General features: G+C 37.5%; 4 protein-coding genes across 6 annotated transcripts; 1 reads left to right on the top strand and 3 right to left on the bottom strand.

Annotated features, from left to right (window-relative positions):
- Window positions 1-1,647: 1,647 nt before the first annotated feature.
- LOC108594458 (mitochondrial carrier protein Rim2) lies at window positions 1,648-9,446 on the bottom strand. 2 transcript variants are annotated; one of them, XM_017979635.2, is made up of 7 exons: window positions 8,760-9,446; window positions 3,439-3,667; window positions 3,232-3,302; window positions 3,033-3,164; window positions 2,494-2,767; window positions 2,219-2,436; window positions 1,648-2,001 (listed from the first exon to the last, which is right to left on the bottom strand). In XM_017979635.2, exons 1-7 carry the CDS (start codon window positions 8,801-8,803, stop codon window positions 1,875-1,877), a joined length of 1,095 nt encoding a protein of 364 aa, XP_017835124.1. In that variant the 5' UTR covers window positions 8,804-9,446; the 3' UTR covers window positions 1,648-1,874. The 2 variants fall into 2 exon arrangements, with proteins under 2 accessions (XP_017835124.1, XP_017835125.1); XM_017979636.2 differs by having other exon boundaries at window positions 3,460-3,667.
- Window positions 9,447-13,833: 4,387 nt separating this feature from the next.
- LOC108608516 lies at window positions 13,834-19,391 on the top strand. Of its 2 annotated transcripts, XM_017999918.2 has the most exons (5): window positions 13,834-14,008; window positions 16,455-16,558; window positions 17,672-17,788; window positions 17,855-18,330; window positions 18,390-18,786. In XM_017999918.2, the coding sequence occupies exons 2-5, from the start codon at window positions 16,457-16,459 to the stop codon at window positions 18,784-18,786; spliced, it is 1,092 nt and encodes a 363-aa protein (XP_017855407.2). In that variant the 5' UTR covers window positions 13,834-14,008; window positions 16,455-16,456. The 2 variants fall into 2 exon arrangements, with proteins under 2 accessions (XP_017855407.2, XP_017855408.2); XM_017999919.2 differs by lacking the exon at window positions 13,834-14,008 and having other exon boundaries at window positions 16,457-16,558; window positions 18,390-19,391.
- Window positions 19,392-19,900: 509 nt separating this feature from the next.
- On the bottom strand, window positions 19,901-21,754 carry LOC108608517 (protein farnesyltransferase/geranylgeranyltransferase type-1 subunit alpha). The gene is made up of 3 exons (XM_017999920.2): window positions 21,518-21,754; window positions 21,099-21,459; window positions 19,901-21,033 (listed from the first exon to the last, which is right to left on the bottom strand). Exons 1-3 carry the CDS (start codon window positions 21,654-21,656, stop codon window positions 20,538-20,540), a joined length of 996 nt encoding a protein of 331 aa, XP_017855409.1. The 5' UTR covers window positions 21,657-21,754; the 3' UTR covers window positions 19,901-20,537.
- Window positions 21,755-21,863: 109 nt separating this feature from the next.
- On the bottom strand, window positions 21,864-26,025 carry LOC108597410 (ionotropic receptor 25a). Its single transcript, XM_017983961.1, has 9 exons — window positions 25,912-26,025; window positions 25,043-25,192; window positions 24,709-24,984; window positions 24,216-24,654; window positions 23,999-24,113; window positions 23,663-23,908; window positions 23,010-23,602; window positions 22,436-22,951; window positions 21,864-22,377 (listed from the first exon to the last, which is right to left on the bottom strand). Exons 1-9 carry the CDS (start codon window positions 26,021-26,023, stop codon window positions 21,984-21,986), a joined length of 2,841 nt encoding a protein of 946 aa, XP_017839450.1. The 5' UTR covers window positions 26,024-26,025; the 3' UTR covers window positions 21,864-21,983.
- Between the last annotated feature and the right edge of the window lie 271 nt (window positions 26,026-26,296).

The raw sequence follows: 26,296 nt of genomic DNA, 5'->3' as shown, positions 1-26,296 counted from the left end.
AAACAACGTAAACAAATCTTATTAGCTGTGATCGATATCAAAGCTAAAGCTATCGAGCCCATTTAGCTGTGTGACCAGATCTCTATCAGAGTGTATGCTGTAGACGCGCGAAGATTCAAAATTATTTAATGTTTTAAAATGTATTAAACGAATGTAATTTTATAAAAAAAAAACGAATTTTTATAAGTATAAGTATGGTAATCAGACTCTCCCGCTTATTCAAATATGCTCAGAGCAAGCAACGTAACTCTAATAACAATTTGTTTATCATACGCTCTCTATCTCTCTTAGTTTGTTAGTTCGTATGTGTAGTTGCTTGCCCTTGGCCTTTGGCTTAGTGCAAGCAGCTGCTGCAGGTCAGTTCTGCATAGTTCGTCACCAGGTCAAGATCGATTGCTCCCGTATCAGCACTGACTAAGTTTGTGGTTCTGTCTACCTGTTATCATAAAGTGTTGTCTTGTCTAGCCCAAGAAGTAAGTTAAGTATTGCCTTAAGTTTAATATCAAGCGTCTAAAAACTATGATGTGAATGAACTAGATAATATAAAGCGGCAGTGAAGGTCAAATCATATATCTGCTGTTTTCGCCATTACATTTTCTGATATCAGTAAGACGACTACTGTAAAAGTCAAGAGCTTATAGAATTCAACAAATTATGTATGTCGATTGCCAAATCAGGAGGAAATACACACGCTAGACTTTGCGCAAATAATCTCAAACTCATAGTCTGCAAATGCTGCCCAGATAAGATTTGAAGATTAAGCTGGACTACCGTCGTAAATTTAAAAATAAACAATTCACAAACATATATTTTTAAACAAAAAATTGTATTTATTGATTTCACCATTCAATTAGATTGTGTATCGAATATTCACAGTACATTGTTGTTTTTTCTTCGTTTTTTGCTCGTTATCAATAAAATACAATTAAAGGCACTATAAATTATAGTGGCATATGTGTGTGTGTGTGTATATACTAACCAACTAGATTGTTTTTTAATGTACTAAATAAACAGCAACGTATCCAGACTAATTATGATATTTAAATAGTAACTAAATATATATATCGCATTTGAGAAAACTTAACACAACAGTACAAATTACGTATACGCAGCCATGGTGCATACCGGTGTATCATTAAGATGTAATGTTTAATAACTATATAAAATAGATAGATGTATGTGTATGTATGTATATATGGCGGCATTATTTTTTGGGCCTAATGACTGACTAATGACATAAACAATTTGCGCTTACAGCTAACAAAATAATTAAGTAAGCAAAGTTTGATATAAATTAATGATAATGAAACTTTTATGTACATCAAATATAGTATAAGCTACGACGAGCGCCTTTCCTCACTCTCAGACTAACATGCCCTAAATATGCTGTGTATATATATTTATAGGAATATACTAAACATTTGTAGTATTTACAAGTGAATTTATCAAAATATTCATGTTCATATATATAAAAAATAATTTTAACTAATTAGCCTTGATAATTTTTTTTTTTCAAAATTTTTGATAACATTTTGATGCGAAAAAGTCTCAACTGAATTTGTTTGTTTTTGGCCTTGCTAAATATACAAAGTTTTGGTAGATAGAGCATAGAACTTATTTCGTGCGTTCAACGTTTAACGGTACAAGTCTCTCGAGTTCGTTGCCTTAGTAGCTAATTAACCAAATGATAAACAATTCAAAATTTGCGCTCGTTGGTTAAATCGTCTAGAGAAAAAAAAACAATTTACACAATAAATTGCAGCAGTTTGCTACTCGCTACATATGCACAGATTAAATTTCCTTGCTTGTTAACTAGTCCGCAGTTGCAGGGATGGCGGGGGGCAGGATAAAGATGTATATAGCGCCGCTATGGCTTAGAAATCGTAAAACTCATTCGATTTGTTGTTAAAGCGTCGCGTTAGCACATACACCACTGCCTCATAGGTGGCCATCATGATGGCTGTGTTGGGAATCTGTCGCACCAGCTGCGTGGCCAAGCCTCTGTCGAAAAGAAAAATAAATTAGTTAAGAACTTATTGTTAATACAATTAGAGAATCAAAACAAACAAACAAAGAAACGTAAATAGCTAAGACGCAAAAACAAGCTATTTATAAATATAGCGCTGTACAAAAATCGTGGGTGTCGCATTATAATAAATTAAGCGCGATATAAATTTCACAAATATGTATATCTAACTAATTTATGTTATTTTCCCACCTATACAGTCCAGCGCGTCCCTCTTCCTTCCACACAGTATGCAGCGTCTGCCAGAACGTATTATATTTGTTGCCCTCCTCGCGCAGCCGAGTGCGTGCCACTTCATGTGGATACGCAATGCAGGAAGCTATAGTCTTCGATACAGCGCCAGCCATCATGAACTCGACAAAATCACGTGAACTCTTTTCGTCCGTATGCCGCTGATTGCGCTGCTCCAACTAGAAATGGAAACTTGTTAGCCTAAAGCAGGCGCTAGCTTGTGGTATGTGGCTTACCAGTTTGGATTTAATAAACTCATATATAACAAAGTGCACCATAGTCTCGCAGATGCCAAAATAACTAGCTGTGATGCCTTTATAAAAGGCAGCAATGCCGCCTTGCGCATAAACACGCTCGATGCACTGCCGCACTGTCATCTGCACCTTGGAATTGTAGTCCAGCTGCATGCGCGTCTTGACAAACCAAATGGGATTCGTTGCAGTGGATGCAACAAAGCCAGCGCTAGCAGCGCTCATAATATGCACTAGAGGAGAGTCGCGCTCAACCAAGCTGCAAGCAAAAAGCAGAGATAAGTATTGAGTTTAAACAACAATTAATGGAAAGAGAGTAAAAAACAAGTAAGCAGCTCAAATATGTAAGCAAGCTTTAAAATTACTTGGCATTTATATAAAGAAATTATTTCTGTAAAGTACTGTGACTTATCAATGCCTTATTATATTAGATATAACAAAAGCGTTATTTACAAATTAATTAACAAATTGTTTTAGCAACTGACTGGCATTACTTGTATTTCTTGCATTCAATTTAGTCTTACCCCAAATTGTTGAGCGTATTCTTTGTTTGTGAGTAGGTGCAAAAATAAATGGCACGTGAGGGCGCCACGCCCACCAGATTAGGACCCAGACCCTTGAATAATGCGCGTGGACCTTCATTTTGTACAATATGCCTGTAAGATTATATAGATTTAATTTGCATTAATCAACAATTATATAATTATATTTATATAAACTTACCGCAGGCACTGGACAATGCTCATGGACTTTGTGCTGCTTGATGAGATGCCACAATGCGAAATTGCCATGATCTATAAACAAATAACAATTATTAGTTGCAGCTTGAGGCAAGTTCAAATTTAAAGCGTGTGTGTGTGTGTGTGTGAAGCATGAACTGCATTTGAAATGGGTATGTCGGTAAAAGAATAAGTAAAAATTTGGTACTACCCTACGCACACCCCCAATCACCTGTGGCTGTGATCTGTTACGTAATATCGTTGTGCTTAGCTTACGTCGTTGTTCCGGCCGCAATAACTCGGAGGCGCCACCATTTGATGGCCCGCCAGCGGGTTCAACAATGCGCGCAGCCGGCGTTAAAAATGCCGTCGAGCTTTGTAGACGCGTCTTCACCACTTCAAGAGGACATGTTACCACAGCGCCAACAGTGCCAGCGGAGCTGCAAATAAGAAAGAATAACAATAACAATTTAGATATGCGCAGCTAAAAATAAACTAAAGACATGTTGACGCACACTTAACTAAATATTTGCTTTTCAATAAACATTAGCATAACTCAATTGCTCTTCATGGGAAATTGCTGCAAACTGCGCAAATTGTGGCAGCAAAAGCAGCAAAACATTTGTCGTAATCAAAATAAATGCAAATTGATTGATATAGATAGAAGTGCACTTTAGACAAAGTGCTGGGGGATAAATTTATTGCAGTCGTATACGTAATTTTTAATAGAGCCAAGAATAGATATTCAAATAAAATTCTAATCAGCTATGTAAATAATAAGCTCGTGACTCAAGTGCTTGCTACAATTTTTTTTTTTGGCTAATTGCCTAGCAACATGAAATTTATTTAAATCATTTTATGGCTTTATGTAAGCTTTGTGGCTCATACGGCAATCAATAAACAACAAAAGACGTCAACGACAAAGTTTGATCGATGTAAAAACAACAGACAAGGGACTTTTGTTGCAACAAGAGTCATAAAGGCTACAAAAGTACATTCAACTACAAAACAAAGATTAGCATTTCTTATATTGAAATTTATAACTTAAGCTGTTATACCTTAGTTACCAACTAGTCGACTCGAGTCGAGTCGCATTGTTATTGTCGCAACTAAATAAACAATTTCACAAATCTTTTACTGATTACACTGGGGGCCAATGGTAAACCAGTTTGCACTGGCTTGACGCTGACCCATCCTATAGATAACCTGTGTCTACGAATGAATTGCTATTTGCCGGACGCAGCAGCAGGCATCGCTGCTTATCACTTCACTCATTTGACTCACTTGACTCGCATGCACATTACTTTTATATATGTATGTACATATGTCGCTCGCACTATTATAGCTACTTCGATTTAATGTTAATCTGTTGTGACATAATTGCACTGAAACCTGTTCAAACTGACAAAGTCAAAGAGAACACGCCATATGGACATGAGTCCATCATTAATTGTTAAGCAATTGAGTTGAGACAGCTACATAAATCACATTGAGTTTATTAAAAAGCAAACGCATCTGTTGAATTTTATTATTAGCATGCACTTCTCTATTTAGATTATATATCAGTTGATGAGGCATTTAAATAAAATGCCAGACAATTTACTTAACTAATCAGCGGCACGAGTTGCGAGCGAAAATATTAACAAATGACAAATCCATTTGAAAGATTAAATTATACAAAAATAATCGTAGTAGCTATCAACTGAAGTGGGCTAGTTTTATACGATACAAATATAGTTAAAATAAAATTATTAGCAAATGACAAATTCTGTAGTATAAAATTTAAACTATTAATAACTCAATTCCATTGAAATTTCTATATATCTTATTAGTTTATAATTAAAATTTTCAATTATAATAATCATCTAAAATTTGTATAATTCACTTTGCGTACGTTTACTGTATTATTCAAAATACATTATAATTTTTTTCATGTAGTATTATTTTTAGCCTAAGAATTTCGCATTTCAAAATTGCAGTCAATGGCGGAAATGTTTGCTTGTTAAATTTCAAAAAATGCATATCTTTAGCACAATGGCCTCCACGCGTTTCATATATATATAGTATATATACTATATGTATGCGAATTTAATAAACCCAACCGGTTAATGGTCGATTGAGCTGTTTTTTGACTGTATGGCCATTGGCCACATTATGCGATGCTCGTGCCTTTAGATAAGAATGGAAAATTTAGCGCTGCTCTAACCAGAAAGCAACAACTAAATAAGCAAACATAGCATCTTTAAAATATATATAGCGTATATAGATAGGTGTAAGTGTTTTTTGGGTGCGTCACCTTCGCCGCTCGACTTTTGGTTCCCGTGAATATTTCGTGTCTCCTGATAAAAATGAGGTAGTGAGTTAGCTTATCAGCATTTTGTTTGCAAATGTTGCGCAGACTTTAATTTCTTTGTTTTGATTACGAAATTGATGGAAAGTTTTCTATATTGCTGCTTTCTGGGTCAATAGTAGCAATGCGATAAAATATTTTGCAATGTTTGTTAAACTAATTAGCGCACTTAAGCTAGCTGACTGCATTTTTTTTAAGCACTGTAGCTAATTTAATGAGTTCCTCATTCATTGAACTTGGCACGCGACCTAGCCTGTCTATAATTTTAATTTGAAAATAAAATGTTCTTCTTCTACGCTTGGCACGCTCAGAACTTGTTTAATTTAAGTGCCAAATTATAAACATATATGTAGCTAAGTTGGCCACATTTATATATAGGTTGGCATAAATCTATTTATTTATAGTATGTTTAAATATTAATTCCTAGCGCACTAAGACGTGCGCCCTTGACATAATTTTGAAATCATTAAAACGTTTGAATAACCTTCGTTAGAGTATTTTAGATTTTATATAAAATGTGCAACATTTTGCTCTATATTTCAAAATTTATATTTAATAAACATTTGTATAGCAACAATTATTTTTTGTATGATTTTCTGAGACCTTAAACTTTCTATATTTTTGAAAAAAATTCATTTATTTTCTTTTAAGCCCCTCTAAGGAGAAAAACTTTTAGTATAGATACTACTGAACTTCAAGAGCAACTGTAAAATATGCGTACGTGAGTTCAAACATGCAGGCAGCAAAATTATTAATGTCCAAAAAAAAATTTCCCTTAACGCTGCAACTAGCAAAACATGTTTTTCTTTAAAATAAATTTTCTTGACGGCTCAATATTGTTGCACATATGTCTTAACGGTAGATAAATCACAACAGCTCTATAGCTTTCTATAAAGAGACACATTTTAATCTTATATAATCTGTATTGGCCAGCTTTGAAATGTTGTTGCTTGTTTGTTTGTTTTCTATGTTGTTGTCTACGCTGCAGTTGCTTTCCACCCTCTTCAGCCCCCCTCTTCGTTCGAATAGCGCATGAATCTCATTAGCCATGTTGTTATGGTTGCAATCACCTTCAACTGTGTCAATGTGCCAGAAAGAGTTTGTTTGCCCTCTCTTTAGACCGCGTCAAAAGCAAGGCATGAAGTAGTTGAGTAAACAACGAATTGTAAGTACACTACTTAATACAAATAATATATAAAATCTATTGAAAAAGAAGCAAAAAGTAAAGGTACTTTTTTAAATAAATTACTTTGAATTTGGGAATTGTGAAAAAATCCCCAATTAGATTATATATTTGTAATTAACCATAAATTTGTCTAGACTTGTTTACACTATAAATGCTGCAATTTTGATTTCTCCTCTGATAAAAGGCAACATCTTAAGCAAAAATATACATACGTATACGTTATATAAAAATGCAATTTGTCTGTTGAGTTTTCTTATGTTTTTAGCTTTTGCTACGCAGTCAACCTGAAAACGTATTTGGATGCATGTCAGTCATTTTTCTTATTTTCTTCGTTTATTTATATCGATGTATGGATTATACGACGTACTTGCCACACACATGTAAATACATTTGTATGTGTGTGTGTGTGTTATCTATGCATGCACAGTTAGCTGCAAGGTTGTTCTAACGATAGTAACGTGTGTCAACACATGAGATAGCGTTTGAAATACATTAGAATGCGTCGTTGGCTAATCAGTGGAGGTAAAAAGAGCAAGAGAGGGCGAAAGAGCAGTACAGAAGGTGAGTTGTGCACATAGTGTGCAACGTGAGCTCTCAACAATAGCCATTGTTTAAATTAACGCCAGCCAGCAATGCTTGGCCGGCCGGCAAATTGCATTTAGTTTATAGTTATCGCTCTGTGTATGCGAAAGAAATTCTCGTAGCTAACTTTTATCTTCTATATTTAGCTTGAAGCACACGCACACTTACTTACACAAGCTGAAGCTGTATCAAGCTAAGCTCTCTCCTCTCTTTTGCTGCTACTACTATTTTTGCTAGTACTACTACTTTTGTACCCAGCGGTGTGTCACAGTCGTTCTCAACTCAACTACGACGCATTTTATTTATCCACGTTATTCGCAGTTGTTTACTATAAATTGCAAATTATAAAGCTCTACCTAACAAGCCCCCACCGCACTTAATTGCAAATTACATTTCACGCTACAAGAGGCTCGACTCACACACCCAACAGCTTTCGCTCTCTTGCTCCCTTCCTCTCTCTTTTACTCTCCTTGGCTTAGCTTGTCAGTTCGTCAAAAATTGCATTAGCTTGTTGTTTTGGCATTGAATTACAGTTGCGCTGCACTTATATCGTTTGTTTTATTGTCATCTAAAGTGAATTGATATGCCTGGCATTTGTTGATGTAGCGTAAAAAACAAAAACAAATTAAGTTACAAAGCTAAAAATAACAGATGGTCCAACCACAACAATAACGATACAATTAAAGCTTGTTTATTGCTCTTGTTGCGCTGATAGTTTTTGACGAATATTGCACATTCTCATTCATAAATTTATTTTTAAACAGTTGAACAAATCAAAAGTAATCAAGGCAGCGCTAAATTAATGTCAAATCAGTATAAATTTCACTACTGTATCGCTTTCAATTTAAATGTTTGAGCGCACAAAAAAATTTATATTTTGCACATAAGGCGCATACTTAATATACATATGAATTTGCCTTGTTTGTTTTGCTTTTGTTTTCTTGTCTGCTTCTTATCTTGCTGTTGTTTTAATTGACGATCTGACTTTTGTCTTGAATTATTTTTGCGCAGCGTGCACCAAAATAAACTGAGCACGTGGGTCGTGCATGTTCCTCACACAAATGATTGTATTTACACCTACATATGTATGTACATATGTATATAAATAAATACTATGTACATACAGCTGTACGTGTTGTTTGTCCGCTTTTCATTTGAACTTATTTTGTTTTTATTTTTGGCGCCATTGCCAACTTTCCCATCGACTGACTGCAGGTCAATTGACTAATTGTTGTTGCTGTTGGTGGGGAGGGGGAGGCATAATATTCAAGCGAATTGCGACGTGTTTTGAGCCTAGCAAACCGGTTTTTATATTTCTAGCTTGCACAGATAAGGCGCAATAACAACAAAAACTTATAAATCTGAATGAACCAACACACATGCATACATATTATTTATAAAAACACACACTTACCCGCCGGCTAGCAAGTGTATTAAAGTATCACGATTTTGGGACATTATCGAGTTGCTGTCTCTATATTTTTATTTTTCCTTCTTCGGCAGCAGCAGCAGCAAGTGTTTTGGAGTTGGGGCGAAAAAACGTCGCACTTGGCCTTTGGACCGGCAGGGGGCTTCGTTACCCGGCGGCAAGAGCCGCTAACCGTAATGGAATTTTTACTTTAGCTCTTGTTTTGGCTTTGTTTTGTAGCGTTAAACCAAATTTAATTTTGTTGTTGTTAATTGCCGCCGTCTGGCGTTAATTTTGTTTTTTTGGCGCTTGTTACAATTACTATGGCCACAGGTTATGCAACTACAATTATGTACAAGAAATCACGAAATTCTTATCAAACACAATAAACACTAAAATACGTAGTTTTTTCGTTAAAATTTACACTTTTAATAATTTGTCTGACTGTTTTTTATTAAAACTTGTGTCTTTTTGTGCTTTTTATTCGGCAAAATTAGAGCTTTAAGCGAAAAGAATCAACCGTCGCGACGTCTGCCGTTCTATTGAGCAAACACATAAATAATAAACATATTGCCTTGTGGCTATTATTAGTTTGATTTTTATGATTTTACTCCACTCGTTGATAACGAAACTTATAATAAAAACAATTAATTTATGTTTCAATATAAAGTAGTAGCGCACACGTCTGTTCAGGTTGGCGAATGATAAGAGAATGAGAGAAATAGATAAAAACTGATGGAAAGCAGGAAAAACAAAAAACAACAGCTCGATACTGATGGCATGTAACTCGTCATGCCACCACAAGTGAGCACTGTAAGTAGGGTTGTCATCTTTAAAAATATCCGTGCGATAAGATATCGATATCGCTTTTAAGTCAAATACGTTATAATTCAAAATAACAGGTGTATACCATTAGAAATGTTCAAAGTACTTGGATATAGCAAACAAATATACAATCTGCGTACAACAAATTACTGCCCAATATAACTGCGCACGTTACGATTTGCAGCGAATGTCATAACTTAATATACCTGTGAAAAGTCACAGTTCTAAATAGAGTAGCAGTCATCTTGTGAATGTCTAGGCGCATTTTTTGAAGGCCTATTGGCCAGGAGCTTGCATTTAATAGCTTTGGCGCCGTTCACATAAACAGCTGGTGTTTATATTTTATTCATGCCGCATTTTGGACCATTTGGTGCTGTCATGTGTGTTGTTAAATAAACATGTCCCCAAATTCTCATGAAAATAACTCTAATTGCTTGTCGCCAAGTCAAGGTCAATTTTATTTGGCGTGCCGGCAGTTACACGTGTGTTTATCCCCAAAGAGTGCAGCTGTTGACGCTGTCAATGGCTCACAATGTACATAAATTCATACAGATGTTGGTACATTATACATGCATAAATAAGATATTGCAAGTGAGGCCAAAGAACAATCAGTTTACAATGAAAACTGTACATTGCTTGCGTTGCGCATTTTTGTTTTTGATTTATGCATATACTACAGTGTATGTATGTATATAATATAATAGGCAACTAAAAATTAAATAAAATGGCCCATGCATGCGGCCCTGCTGGTTTTGACCCTGACATTAACTGGCTTTTGAGCTTTTACCGGCTTTAATGTCGATACACGTGCCTAGCATGCACGTTTTGACCGTACAAAGCCATTCGTCCTGCCTGCTTCCGTTTTGCCCTAAACGGCGTACAACGTTACGTATGAGTTATCCGGACAAACCAACGACGACAACAGAACTATTTGCCAGAGCTAATTAAAGGCCAGCGCCATAGAAAACTTCATGCCAGAACTAGTAAAGCACGACCTTGAACGCCAAGTCGACCCAAAGCACTTTGTCAACTGATGTCCGCTTGGCCCCAAGCAGTCGAAACAGTATGTATATTTTTGGCTCAAACAATGCCAACGAATTTAATAAGCGACCATTTATAGTTGTAAATTTTAATAGTAGCCCATCTCTGCTTCTGCTTGGCCTTGCCTAGTGTAAAGGGCCACAAGGCTGCTAACTGACAACAACACCTGATAAAGAAGGCCTAACTTTGCTTAACTGTTGTGTTGTTTTATATGTTTCGCTTGAGTTTTTCTTTTTTTTTTATGACTAAAGTTTCCTTGGAAATGAGCGCATCGAATAACGATTCGCGTATCTATTATAACAACCCCAACTCCCACAAAGACGATCAACACCACGCGTGTGGAAAACTGTCAGCACTAAGTACGAATATGCACACAGACAACTATAGTATGTACATATGTCTGTATATGTGAGTGTGTATGTATATGGCGTCATTTCATTTTGCGTGTTGTGGGGCCCTTGCGTGATTCACGCTGCATGGAAGCCCGCAAAAAGTATTTACCAAAACTCCAACTTTAGCTGCAACACCCAATTTTGCGCTTATTGTTGTTGTTTGTTGCTTTGTCTATTTTAATTACTGTAACTGTAACTGGCATAGTTTAAAGCGTCGCCACTTGACGCCAATAAAAATGTCAACTTAGCCAAGCGTCGACCTTGATCCGTTAAGCACCATTCAGCAGCTACTTAGCATCAGAATCCATATAATTCAAAGAAAGCAGAGCTTGATGATGATTTTCGGCTGTCTCACAGCTGTGCGGCATAAACAAAACATATGAGCATGAGCAAAGCGCAGGCAAGGAAAGAGAGAGAGAGAGAGAGTGGGAGAGAGAGTAAGCGTGGGAGAGAGCGTAGGCAGGTGAGCGCTTTGGTCATGCGGCAACTGGACGCCGGCGATATACATGCAAATACTTACGTACATATGTGTGTATGTACATATGCTTGTATGTGTGCAACCAACATGGCGTATACTTATTGGCGTTTTGTATAATGTACTTTGAAACGCACACTTTTGCGCTTTTGTTGTTGGTCGCTTTTATTGTTTCGCTGTTGTTTTTAGAGTGTACAGTTGCGCTAAGCATTTCGAACCATGTTCACTAAAAAGAAGCAAAACTTCCTCCCTGTTCCAGCTCAGACGCCTCTTGTTGTTGTTGTTGTTCCTGCATGCAATGCGGCGCTCTCTCGCAAACACTTTCTCTCTCTTGGCAGAGAGCAGCTGCCAGCGCAAAAGAGTGCGCGCAAATTTAAACGCAGTAAGCACAGGTAAAAACGAATATGAAATGCGCTGCGAATTTAATCTCAGTCAAGTCTTTCGTCAGCTGCTGCGTTAAAAAAATAAATATAAATAAAAAATTGCAATTGAGTGATTAATTATAATTTAAGTGAATAATATCTATAAGCCGAGCTTAACCACATGCTACTACAACTCGAGTAAATATCCAATATCAGAATAATTAGACCATCTAAAGTATGGGCGATCACATTGCAATTGCTCATTGCAGGATAGAGTTTAGGCAAGACTCCAGCAAAGAGCGGTCCGACTTCGGGGTAGCATAATTTAATGTTTTAACCAATGTGATCTTTCCCTTAAGATGACTGCTCTTCATAAGTACTGTTGACCTAAGGACTCAGAAGAGATTTAATTATCACACCTAATAAAAAAATACCAAAATATATTCCCACATCATCGGAAGCTTCATGCAATTATGGATGACACGTAATAAAATACCGTCACTATACGAGCTCAGAGTATAACTCAAGATAGTGACCAGTGGATCCAGAGCGATATATCCGGACAAAACAAGGAAGAACACAAGACAAAACGACTACGAGCGAAGCCCAACATGTATATAAACAACAACACCAAAAGAATCAGCAGCGGCACTAGAAAATTCGGTCCACTTACAAGTCCACTTGCCACCTTGCAGCTGCCGAGTATCGAATTACATACACTCGAAAGAGCGAGAGATGAATGCACAGCGCACAATATACATATACAGAAAACATTGTGCGACAACAACCATTAGCTGCTCCTGAATTGAGAGTCAGAATATGAGAATGTTCTCAGTAGCTACTCAACAGATTCAGATCGCAGATTCGCGAATATCAGCACAGTCCATACACTAGACACCAGAAGGATGCGAGCAGAACGCTTTCGTATATATATATATACTAACGCACACGCAAGCATGAAAGAGAGAGTATACAACGGGCAACCAGCCAGCATAGAAATGAATCGCATCTGCAAAGAAGGCTGCAACAACAGCAGCAACAATAGCGCATAGCATAGAAATAAAAGTTGCCAGATTGATAAACAAGAAAAACAAAAAAAATAAGCAGAAAACCGGAGCCAGAGGCCGCAAAAAAGAAATTTCCGAATAAAATTATATTTTCACAAAACGTGGTGTGTCTGTGTGCGTGCGCGTGTGTGTGTGTCCAAGTGCTGCGTCCTTGGGTCTGGGGCCTGACGGAACACTAACCAAACACAAATATTTCGAGCAAGGAGCAACCCAAGCCAGTAGAACAACGCAGAAAATCAATTTTCCTGAAAATACATAAATTGCAACGAAAAAAACACTTAACCTTTAAAATCCAGCAGCAGCAGCATCAGACAGCATAAAATCGCAAATTTCATAAACAAAAGCGAGGGAACAGAGCTTTAGCTACAGCTACAACTTCAATCGAACAGTCTACAACTGCAGCTCGCTTTCGTCCTTAGCCGTCATGCTGGACTAGCCAAGCGCCTGTTGTTGGTGTGTGTTGTATCTGCTCGATAGAACCGATATACACAGGAAATTCAACGGAGCATTGAGCTTGCCTGGTTGCTGGTTAGGCCTGTCTGTGGCGGAGGTGCAACGGAGGCTAAGCGCTTACCAAAATACCTTTCAATTATACTTATAGCTGGATTATATATACGCGTGGGAAACGCTAGCGTTCAATTAATATTTTTTTTATAATACTCTTCGAGGCTCTTCTCGCAGCTGCCTGCCGACATCCTCCATTCATAAAAGGCCTAACCAACGTAGCAACAACAACAACAACAATATAAAAAAAAAATAAAACACAACAACAATTATCAAGGAAAAGCACCAGGCAAATAACGAAAATATTTATAACTAAAACAAAATTCGCAAAAAAAATATATAAAAGAGCATCTGTGATTCGCATATTAAATTTAACTATAAAAAATAAAACAAATTATTTTCATACTGCACACTTTTTCCAAAAACAAAAATTTTTCGACAAAACATATTTTAATTAAAATATCGAGCTCAACTTTATAAGGTGCGGCTTAGACTTTGGTATTGCTTTTGGCCAAAACAAGCAACAGCAGCAGCAAAAACAACAACAGCAACACATATTCTTACAAGGTCAACGGATTTAATACTTTTTGTAAGTGCTCATCTAAATTTACATATATTATTTAAACTTTTTTTATGCTTTTACAATTTCTCTGCATTTCCTTTTAATTGTACGCTACGAATTATTAAAAATGCGGCACATGTGCATGTCAATTAGTGCACACAAGTATTGCCGCCGCCTGCCCATGAACAGATTTCTGATTTCTATGCATCTGCATATAGTATATAGCCATATAGCCTCGCGAAGGGTACAGATAACGAAAATAAAATCAAATAAACTTGAGCATGCTCAGCAAAAAATACGTTTAAAGACTCTTTGGTGAATATGTTCATGTTTACACATTTTATAAAACTACACTTAGAAAAATATTCCACTAACCACTAACAAGATATTTATTATATACTCTCTTTTTGTTTAATAAACATATATAATGATTTATCTATTCTTTTTCATCAAAATATAAAATGTGAAATATTTTTTCCATTCTTCTTATGACAAACTTATATTATTTTCTAATATTAAATGAACCTAAAACATCAGCAAATGCCAAAAATCTTAATAAGCCATATATGTAAGTTCTTTTATAAATATGCATAAAGAAATTTTAAATATTTGCTTCAGTGAATTTACAAGTATTCAATTATTTTTTAAAGCTCAATTAAAATTGTAGCTAAAAACGCAATTGAAAATCAACAGTTGGTTAATAATTTCAAAAAGAGCTAACTTTTTGCTATAATATTTATTTTTTTTAGCGTATATACGAATTAGTAATGCCCTTAGGGTATATTCTTCATTAACGCATCAATAGGCGAGCATGTTGTTAATTGAGCGAAACAACAAAATTAGCTGCAATTGAACATTGCGCATGGATTTGCTATAGATATAGATAGCTGGGGGATAGCTGCCGTAGGGACACTCTGGGGGCGACTGCGTCTCTGTCTGAGGATTGTGTGTGGGCTCCCTGGGGCGGCCGCTGTGTGAAATGTCAACACGGTATTTTTAATGCGCTGGCGAGCAAAACAAAAGCAATGCTCTAAACAGTTGTTAACTAGCCACAGCAATCAGCCCCATCCACCTCAGTGGCCCACCTTAAGCTGTCTAACAACATGAGCTCACATCAGATTAGTATTGCTTAATATTGATTTTGTTCTACAATGAATTGTACGTGCATCTGTCTGAGGCGCATTTCCCCACTGAGCAGACATCTTATCGAGTCTGCGTGTACTCTCTCTCACACACACATACACACACACACACACACTCAAAGAACTAGCTACATATATGAAAATATAGTATATTGCTGCACAATTGTATATTGACTAATACTTAGACTAATTTCAACACGCTCGACCCCGTTGACTTCAGTTATTAGTATTGGGGCTTGTTTGTTGGGCTTCAGCAGAAATCGCTGTAATAAATAGTCATAGTAACCTAGTTAAACAGCAATCAATCAATTCATCAATCCATCCAACCAACCATACAGCCAACAGTCCATTATTTGTAGCAAATGTTACTTATAGCAAAAAGTTAAAGTGCAAATGACTGACTAAGTAAATTGTATTTTGATTTTATAAAAGTCATGTTGACACCAAGATTACGTCAAGTGTCCTTAAGCCAAAAGCTAATTAGGGAAATGAAATTGGCTTCCAACTAAATTGATTGAATGGATGTCAGTTTTCTCATTATATCTATAGCTTTGTTCAGTTGGCCTGGCGACCATGCTATTGCTGCAGTAAATGAAAGGTCCTTTACATATATTAAGTATACGTATAAAAGCTTTGAACGTTAGCATATTAGTTTCGTATAGTAATAAAAATATGTTAACCTAACTAAAATTAATAACTTAACTGTTATGGCCACAAGGTTTATTTTAAATTTATGTAGATTTAAGAAAAATTCATATTTTTTTTCGCATTATTTGACATTACTCGATGATTGTTTGAGAAGCATTCGAATGTCGAGTTCGAATCCAAATTTTTTCATAAGTTGTACAACAACAACAAAATCATTATTCGGTTTCATTAATGCCTTGCAAACATCTGCAGACATTACATTCCATTATGAACTACCTAACATTCTGTTCTGCATACCTGTGAAATAGTCAAGACTAGTGTCAATTACCTTAGGAATTCTGTGGAACAAGCGCACAATGGTTGAAAGGACAATGAGGGGGGGTTGCACTCTATGCTTTTATACCTTATCTACATTTGTTGTTGTTGGTCCACACAGCACAATTGAGAGTGTCTGACTGACAGCAACGAATCGTCCAACTTTAATGCAAGCAATTGCCTTTGGCCTTGACAACGATAGCAGCAGCCAGAGTGTGACGTGTCCTGGTGTTGCAGGTGCAGGTAGCAACAACAATTGTGTAAGCCAGTCGAGATTATGAAAATACAACAGAAAATATGTAAACTGCATTTAATTGTATTTATGTTTTTCATTGTTATAATTCTTCTCTCTCGTGCTTCTTTTGCAGAAATGGAAATCATTCCTGAAGGTAGACACTTTCGTTTGGTGCATGAATCAGAGCTTCCAGAAATTTTGGTAACATTAGAACGCTATCTGCCGGAATCATTAAAGGTATGTGCGCTACAAGTATCGAAACTAATCCCCCCACCTAAGCCAAGGCAATTTGAGTCACAGTTACAGCAAAGGGATGGGCGATGGGGGCTCCGACCACAAGTCATGCAATCTCAGAAGCCAGCGCTATTGCTATTGCTGATGTTGACCTCTTTTTGCGCTGTTTACGCCCCGTTTCAATTCAATTTTAAATGTACACCGCCCACTCTACGCTTCTCTGCGGCACAATTTTGCTTTGTGCTGTTCACTCGTTGCATTGTTGGGGCGCAGCGTGGAGGAGGGTGGCAGCATAGCTTGGCAACAGCTACAAGGATTTGGCCGGCACTGAAGTTGCTGTTGGTTAAAGTTTCGATTTTTCGGCTTGAATAATTTAATGCCAGCCACACAGTCAAAACAACTCTTACAGCCAAGATTAAATAGATTAAATTTAAATATTTTGAGCATAACACAAAACATGCGCAATAATATTTAGTTAGGCAGCCAGCTTAATCAACAAGCAAAGTAAACTCTCAAATTAAACTTCTCGCTTAACACAATATAAAGCATGAGAACAACTAACTTATGTTAGTTTAGCAGTTGTTCTCTTAATCTCTTTATCTTACATGTATGTGTGTGTAATCCTTGCCCATGGCCTTCGGCTTAGTGCAAGCAGCTGCTGCTGCAGTTCATGCCTGTTAGTTCGTCAGCAGGTCAACATCAATCGATCGAGCGAGTCTGCCTATATACATATATCATTTATATATATATTACCATATACAATTTTGCGACAAATATAATTTATTATAAATCAGCACAGCACATAGTATGAAACCTTCATTTATAATCCAGCGGAAACTAGAATATTTATCAGTATTATTATATTAAATTATTTCAAAAATAATTAGTGACTCATACTGTAGAACAGCGTTGGGTAAGCCCTCGCTCTGACTTCTCTCAGCGCTCCCAGTAATTATTGTAAATGTGTTTGTAGTGGTGCCCACCGCTGCAGTAGAAAATTAGCTGCAAGAGCTGACAGAGTGTGAATGATTGGCTTGGTGCAGACTGAACTCTGACTCTGACTGACTCTCTTGCATATTTTTTCTTTCGATTGATTAATTCCATGTTTTTTTGCAGTTTCATCAAACCATAAAAACGTACCTGAATGATCGTATTTGGGACTTTAAATTTTATGTTGCTAAGGATTGGCCCGAGAAACCCATAATTCTACATTTTCCAGGATGCACGCTTACGGTAAGTTGAATTCACTTTAAGCTCCATTAATTTCCTAAGACTAATCCTTGCTTATCATTTATGTAGCCGCACAACAACATATACCAAGCATTTGGCATATTTTGTCCATCCGCAGAAATCGAGCATGTCGATATGATGCGCACCGAAGATGTCCTTATAGATTGGCAGAAGCCATTGTACCTGAACTTTACGCACATCGCTATTATGAATCGCCTGGATGAGTTCTATTCGAAGTTTGGGCTTATGGAGCGTTTAAGCGGTGATATCTATGTATGTAATAAGCTCAATACGGATCTGGAGCTGGAGCCATTGCCAGATGATGCGGAGATGCGTCTGCTGACGCTGGACAATGTGCAGGGCATACACGATTTATATCCGGCCAATGAAATTGAATGCGTCAAACTGTTTGATATACTGGTGCGTAAGCTGCCAGGCTTAGGAATCTTTCGCAAGGATACCAATGAGCTGGCCGCCTGGATGGTGCACTCATACTATGGCGCTATGTTTTCAATGCAAACTCGTCCAGATTATAGACGCATGGGGTGAGCTCTCAGTTGATTCTGTATTAACAATTAATCAAATATATATCATTGGCTTTCAGCTATGGCATACGCCTGGCCAAGGCGTTGACTCAGCTCGTCATTGAGCGCGGCTACACACCCTTCGTTGTCATACGTCCACAGAACGATGCGTCCCGGAATCTCTATACGAAGCTGGGCTATGAGAAGGCATTCGAGACTTGCCGCGTACGCATGACGCCCGATTGTTATGAAGACAGCACAGTGGGCACCATAAGTAATACATCGTATGCCAAGTTTCCACCGCTGCCCCAAGGTGAGTGCGTGGTGGTGTCGTTGCGCAAGCATGTTCCCGGCGAGAGTCAGGCGGTGGACGATGAGGGCATCGAGGATATGTTGGCTGAAAAATGTGATATCAGCAACGAAGAGGCTAGAGAGCGCAAGACCACAACCGATGAGGGGATAGGCGAGGATAAATAGTCAGCGGCTCCAAGAGCTGCAGACACTGAGAGACTCACAGATTGATTTGGAGCGTCCACACACACAACACTCACACACACACACTCACACCCATATAGCTATTCATATGCGTGTGTGTATATCTAAAAATATTTGTATGTCAACTACTAAGCAGGCAGTTGGTAGCGTTAATTTTTTAACAATTATATTAAACAAATAGCAAGCAGACAACAAGAAATTATATATATTGTATTTACATCGGTATCGGTATAGGTGTATGTACGTTTATATTTATAGAAGGTATATGAAGCTTCTTCACACTAAGCGCAGCGTGTTTTCATAGATTGAATGAAGGAGAACCAAGAAAAAGATAAACAAAACGATTTATTTTATATATAGCTTGGACAAAGCGAGCCTAACAAAAAATCTTAACAATAATTGCCTACATACTATAAAGGTCAGATTTTAAAAGTGAACAAACCAAATGAAATACCATATGTAACTTTTTAATTTTTTGCTAAGAATGCTTTTACAAATATGAAAATCCACACAAAGCATAAAAACATAAATGGAACATTGCGAACAAACAAAATGAAGCGCATAAATTTATTATAAAACTATTATTATATACACAACATATATTAAAAAACAAAAAAAAAAAAAGCAAAAAAACAAAATACAATATATGTATATTAGCTCTATATATCAAATTGTTAAAGAACTAACACGAAGCAACCTACACGCAGAAATACTTTTGTCTAACTATTTCTCTATCTCTCTATGTACGGCTCCACGCAAAACTCAGAACAGGTATTAATATTAAAAAAGTGCATATTACGGTTTTGGTACCAATCATATTTTACGATTTGGGTCTGGCGCAACTTAGCTTAACTCCTACTTATCAAAACTCCACTTTTTCCTTTTTTTGAAACATCATTAATTTGAACTTCCATGCTAAACTATTGTGCTTGGCCCAAACAAACTTTAATGCTTTGATTTTAAGGTATATACTATATTGTATTAACTAAACTTTGGATTTATAGGCTTTTTCAAATTTATATATACCCCCAATGCAAGAAGAACGAAAAAAAAAACAAAGAAAACTTACACAAATATATATTTTATTATTACGAAATTTTATTAAACTTATGCAAAAAATTACTCGATAATTTTTGCTCCTATAATTAAATATATTGAAAAAGAAATTAGCTGCAAACAAACAACACGCCAAAGATGTCTTCTGCTTTATTATAAGTACGTACTTAACGGGCAAATGTAAAACCGCAATTAATTTAATCTTTGCCGAATGAACAACAAATTTTTCCATTCTGAAATCTCAAAATATACGCAAGCAAATCAAATAAAAAAAGGAAAAATAAATAAAAAAAACGTTATATATTACAACTGCTATAAAGTATGTACTCAAAACTAAAACAAAACAAAAACTGAAAGCAGCAAATTTAAATAAATACCAATATTGAGACAGCAGACAACTCCAAACGTTTTTCACTGCAGGTATATTTTAGATAACAATTGTATTTTTTTTAGATATGGGAACCTCGCAGTTAAGTGCTGATTGTTAATGAACATTACGTGTACAAACAAGCAAAGCTGCAAGGTAAACAAAGCGGGGAGTACATGAGTTGATGCTAATACAAATTAACTATACATTGCTTGGAATTAAGGTATGTATTTAATGGAAAAGCAAAACTATGAATATGGTGTAGATTCTACACTGTAGAACTAATTTAAATGCAATTTTTGAATTTTTACTATGCCGTTTGCTCTTGCTGCTCCGCAGACTTGTCCAGCTGTGATTTTAAATTTGATGAAACATATTGCCAGTACTTGCGACGTATAACATCGTGCTTGTTGGCCATTTCAGTGCATAGCGTATAAACCTTTTGTGCCATTGCATCATCTGCGGCTTCCAGTGCCTGCTCCTGGTAGAAATCAATCAAAAATGCCATCAAGTATGGCGACCGATTGCCTGCATTGTAGAGTTCCTCGCTGAGCTGGCCCACTTCGGGGTAGCTATTAAGTTTACCGCTCTCGCTTTGACGCAGCACACCCACTATAAAATTCCAGGCGCTTTCATTGTTTTTGATGACACGTATGCGGTCCATGGCATAGGCCAGTTCACGTCGTATAACTTCAGGAGTGAAGCCAAAGTGTTTAAGCACAAAGAAACGCTGATTCCAGGCTGAATTGTTGCGCTGATCTGCGCAAATCAATCGATCCACAAACTCCAGTTCATCATCATACAGACTGTGAGCAAGACAACATATGAATTCAAAATGACACAACGCTTTTTATATATACGCTGAACTTACTTGAAAGTGCGTATGGCCCATTGGCGATGCTGCCAGGCATGATAGTTCTTAGCATCGCCATCGTTGTCTAGCGCATTTTCCGTCAACTCCAGCTCCCACTGTCCAGAGTTAAGCATCTCCACAATTACACGCCTGTGGTGCCAAACCTGATAATTTTTAGCATTTTGCTTTATTACTTCATCCAAATAGTCCAGTTCATCTTGCAAATTGGCATCTATCGCACGCAATATGTCTCGCCTGTATTGCCACACAGTGTAATTTGCCGGATTGAGCCGGAGCGCCTCTGTAGTCAGATCTAAGGCACGTTGAGACTTCTCGCCCTTTGCAATAATGGCGCGCACATAGTCAAACACCTCGCGAACTAAAATATATTCACCTTAAATAGAAGCAACAGTTTAAGCAAAGCTATTGTTACTCACACTTGGGGCTATATGCTATGGAGACCACAGGACTGGGTCCATCATCTTGCGGCAGCGGCGTTATGTCGCTCCAGTCTTCGCGTTCACTATATGGCAGCCAGTCTGTGGCCAAGTATTCATCATCCGAACTGTCAGCCATTTTGCGCAGAGTACTTTACGTTAGGCAGGAATTTGATAAATTGGCGTGTCGGCAGTAAAACAAGATAATTTAAATAAGAAAAACAGCTGGTGAGTCAGCTACTCATTTGCTCGATAGACAGTAGATTGTGCCCGATAGTTAAATGTAATCGAAAGCTGGCCATTCACAATAAAGCGCGCTCAGTTTTGAAATTCCTTTATTTATTAGTTTACACTCAGACATTGTTTGCTCAAAATGTGCATTAAAATGTGTAAAAATATTGCATATTTATTCAATGCTTTAGACGTAGACGACCTTTGTGTGCAATTTTCTTAATATTTCTGTCCTCTAGAAACGCGGCTTGAATGTGGCCGGATATTGATTGAAACGTGGACGCAATGCGGCCTTTGATTTCTCAAACTTCTCGCCCGAATGACCCAAGATGACACCATCCGAAACCTTTTCACCATCCTTAGCATTGAGGGCACGATCCGAATTCGCCTCAACCACATCAATAATGCGTGGATTCTTGCGATAGCGATACCACCAATATTCAAAGACGAGAGTAATGCAGGCCATGCCAATGCCCACAAAGATGACAATGAAGACGCCGCCAATATTCTGTATGGATATGCCATCAGACTGATCCTCGGGCTTCTCGCAAGTGGCCTGAGCTTCATCATTTTTCCACCACTTTTCCTTAAGTTTCTCCAGTTGTCGTTTGTTGAGCAATGTCAATATACTAGCAATTAAATTAAATAATTAGTTATAAGTTTAGTGATTTATGCTGTCGGGCTTACGCATTATTAAACTGATCCTTTAGATGTGAGCCTTGCTGTACGGCAATAGCATAAGGCTTGCGAGAGAACTCTTCACCCACCACCTGTAGATCACAATTGGTCAGCTGCAGATAACGTATGTCTGTGGCATCACCCAGAAAAGCAAAGCCAGTTGCTGTGGTAGAGTTTCTCACTCGTATAACTGCCTCATCTAGTGTGGCAGGCAAACCTGCCTCTTGCATGGCTTGCCACATTTTGGTGTACTTGTCGCTCACTGGATAATCCCAAACGGCTAGCTTCGAACGCTCCAGAGGTGTGAGCGAATCGTTCAGCGACAAATCCTTCCAGATTTCATAGAACATTTGCTCAATGTTGGCCATGCGCTCAAAGTAAGTCATGGCAGCAGAGCCATTCAAAGGAGCATAGAGTATCTTATATTGCTTGGCAAGATCGTCAAGGGACTCGACGGGCGTGTCCAAGCGTGAGACAGTCAAGAAGGCAGCCAAATTGGCAGTATACGAGGCAATGATAATGAAACTAAGCACCAAAAAAAAATTAAATAAAATCTTTAAGATTAAAGTAGGCGTTAACCCACCCAAAGAGCCACCAAGTGGCAGCTACTAATCGTCCCGACAGATTCTTGGGCGCCTCACCACCACCCTGCGGCGTCAGTGAAGTCATGCAAAACCAAAGACACTCCTTCAAATTAAATTCGCGCTTCTCTTCATCATCCTTGTACTTTTCGCGATTGTTTTGATAGCTGTAAGGACTCCAGCGATCAAAGATCCACATGAGAAAGCTGGTAAAGAAATAGGCAGCCAAGATGCACAACCAAACGTTTGTCTCCAGCACAGTTAGAAACTTAAACAAAGAGCTAGGCGAACTAGGACGCTGCATCATAATTGTAATTCCCACAAGATCATAATAGGGCACTGTGAAATCTATGACAATCTCACGCTCTGCCATGACAGACATGCTGCCCAGACCAATGTCCGCCTGCTTGTCTATAAGCTTTTTAATAATGCCATTCCATTCACCCTTCTCATCCATGTTGCCAAACTTGCCGTCCTCGACCTCCTGAATTTCATAATCAAAATGCACAATGGCAGCAATTTCATTAATCAAATCAATGCAGTAGCCTTTGTAGCCCTTGGGAGCGGTCTCATCACGCATAATAAAAGGAGCTTGCTGTAAGCGAAGAGTAAATAATAAGAGTATGTAGTTGAAAGAAATATTTAGTACACCTACCACTACAGTATATATGCGATATACTGTATCTGCAGTTAGATTTTTCATTTGCTCCTCATCTTTGACCACCAGGGGCGAATCGAGACCAGCTGTCCAGCTGCCAATCGATTTGCTGTTGACAGAGCTACCACCACGTATCTGGAGCACATTGATGTCCATTTCAAATTTCATATAGCTGAAGCCATTAAATGCTTTACGCGGTTGCGTGACAAGCTCAAACGTGCCATATGATGTTGGCTCGCTAACCTTTGAAGCGCATTTTGTAAACAGTAATTAACCATAATTGGCGACAGCACACACACATCAATAAATAAATACAAGCAGCCAAACACACACCTGTGTAAAATATTGTCGAAGATCAATATTCCGCTCAGGTGTATTGCCGCCCTGGTAGTCATCGCATTTCAAATATTCCATGTCCTTAGGCCACGCGCCAGATTGCAACATTTCCCTGTAAGAAGTGAACCGGAAATTAATTTTAGCTGCAATTATGTTCATGGATATGTCGATATGATATTAATTATTTAATTTAATTTATTTTTACAGCACTTACTTGATGGTTAGAAAGCTACGCAATGCCAAGTCAAAGTAAAAGGCTGATGACAGTTGCGGCTCCTCATTTAAATTGTATGTGGTGCGTAGCAGGCCCAATCGATCACGATATTGCGTATACGCCATGGGTTTCAAAAACATAATTGTGGCATTATCACGCTGACTGCTCACTTCGCCCTCGCTTTGGGTAATTGCATGCCAGGCAAAGTTACGCTCAAAGTACGCCGGCTTCACAGACTCCAGCACCATGCGTATGGATTGCAGATTGCCCAGTATAAAGAAATTATTTATATCCAAGTTGCGCAGCTTTTCAATTTGCTCCTCACGCTCGCGTTTGCCATCCTTGGCAATGGCAGTAATAACATGACGTGTTTGTATATTCTGCAGCAAGGACTTGTACTTGTGATCCATGACAAAAGTATCGTCATATAGGATGGCAGCTAAATTAGCACTAAATTAAATACTAAGTTCAACAATTTATCTATTAGTATTACCATTTGTTATATTTAAATGTTTTACTATGCTGCGCACTGCTTCGGGTATTATGTCGCCTGGCGGCATCACCTGCAAAAGATACTTTTGTTTGCTCTCATCCAAGTCGCGCCATTGTCGCAGATCACCCTCCTGACCATAGGATGCGCTTATTGTGGGTAAACCCAGGGCTTGTGTAAAACTCTTTACTGTCTCCGAGGCTACCCCTGATTTGGTTGTATCGAATACCAAATGTGGTGTTTGTTTCTTCTCTATGCTGGATAAATATTTTTGGCAGACTGTAAAGAGATATAAAATATGCAATTTGCATTCACATTTTGTCAGTTGTTGACCTACTGGCTTCTAGCAGTATTTTTGCATCCGTTCTATTTGCCTCTATGGACTCCACCTGCACCGATAGCCCGTAGTTTGAATTTTTCTTTAAATATGTAAGCACCACTTCCACAGCCTTGGCAGCCGGCTCATTGTCCACCTCGTTAATAAAAACTGTAAGGGAAATAGGTTATGATATTACTTGAAGCAATCTATATATATATATTATCTATTTTCATCTATATATCATTTATTTATCATCATCTAACTATCATTTAAATACAATCTATCGATTATCTAACTATCATTTATAATTTATCTATAATATATTTATCTATCGTCTATGTATTATATACTTATCATTCAACTTTCATACTTAATCGTATACGAATGAAAATAAACACATACCTAAAGCTCATTCTTTTACATATTGATTTTAGTCAAGACCAAAACATGTCCATTCAGTTCCTGGACTTTGTTTGCCTAGCACTTTCAACCTAATTAGTTTACCTAAGACCCTGATTAACATCAGATACAATGCTTATAGCAAATTCATTTTTTTGAGATATGCATAATATTAAATTTCTCTTTATTTTATATGGTTTATTTCAAATCTATTTTTGATCTCAACATTTTAATTTTTACTTAATCGTATACGAATGAAAATAAACACATACCTAAAGCTCATTCTTTTACATATTGATTTTAGTCAAGACCAAAACATGTCCATTCAGTTCCTGGACTTTGTTTGCCTAGCACTTTCAACCTAATTAGTTTACCTAAGACCCTGATTAACATCAGATACAATGCAAAGCACACACACATACAAACCCATCACATTTGTCGGCATATAGCATATATATATATAGTACATGGATCGATTGACAACTTACACACATTAATATTTTGACTAGTTTGCGCTGCAATTTCCAAATGTAGTGAGCTTAATAGCAATGGCCATAAAAACCATAACAATTTTAAAGTCTTGAAACAATTGTTGAACATTTCTGAGAATGCTTTTTGTGTTTAGTTGCACCACATTAAACCGCACGCCAGGAGCTACAATTGAGAACTGCCAGCGACATTCGATGAAAAGGATAATAAAACCTTTTAAGCGCCGTAATGTGTGGACATGTGCGTCTCCTTGGTGATAATCAGTTGTCAGCACATGCCCACTGACCATGCACAGACAATTGTTCAAGCCGTCGCTAATTTGTGGTAAACCACAAAAGTTGTGATTGGGAGTGAAGTAACGGGGAACAGCCCTTGAAATTAACA

The sequence above is a fragment of the Drosophila busckii genome, chromosome 2L (assembly GCF_011750605.1).
Source record: "Drosophila busckii strain San Diego stock center, stock number 13000-0081.31 chromosome 2L, ASM1175060v1, whole genome shotgun sequence".
Lineage (NCBI taxonomy): Eukaryota > Metazoa > Arthropoda > Insecta > Diptera > Drosophilidae > Drosophila > Drosophila busckii.
This window is presented reverse-complemented; position numbering and strand designations above follow the sequence as displayed.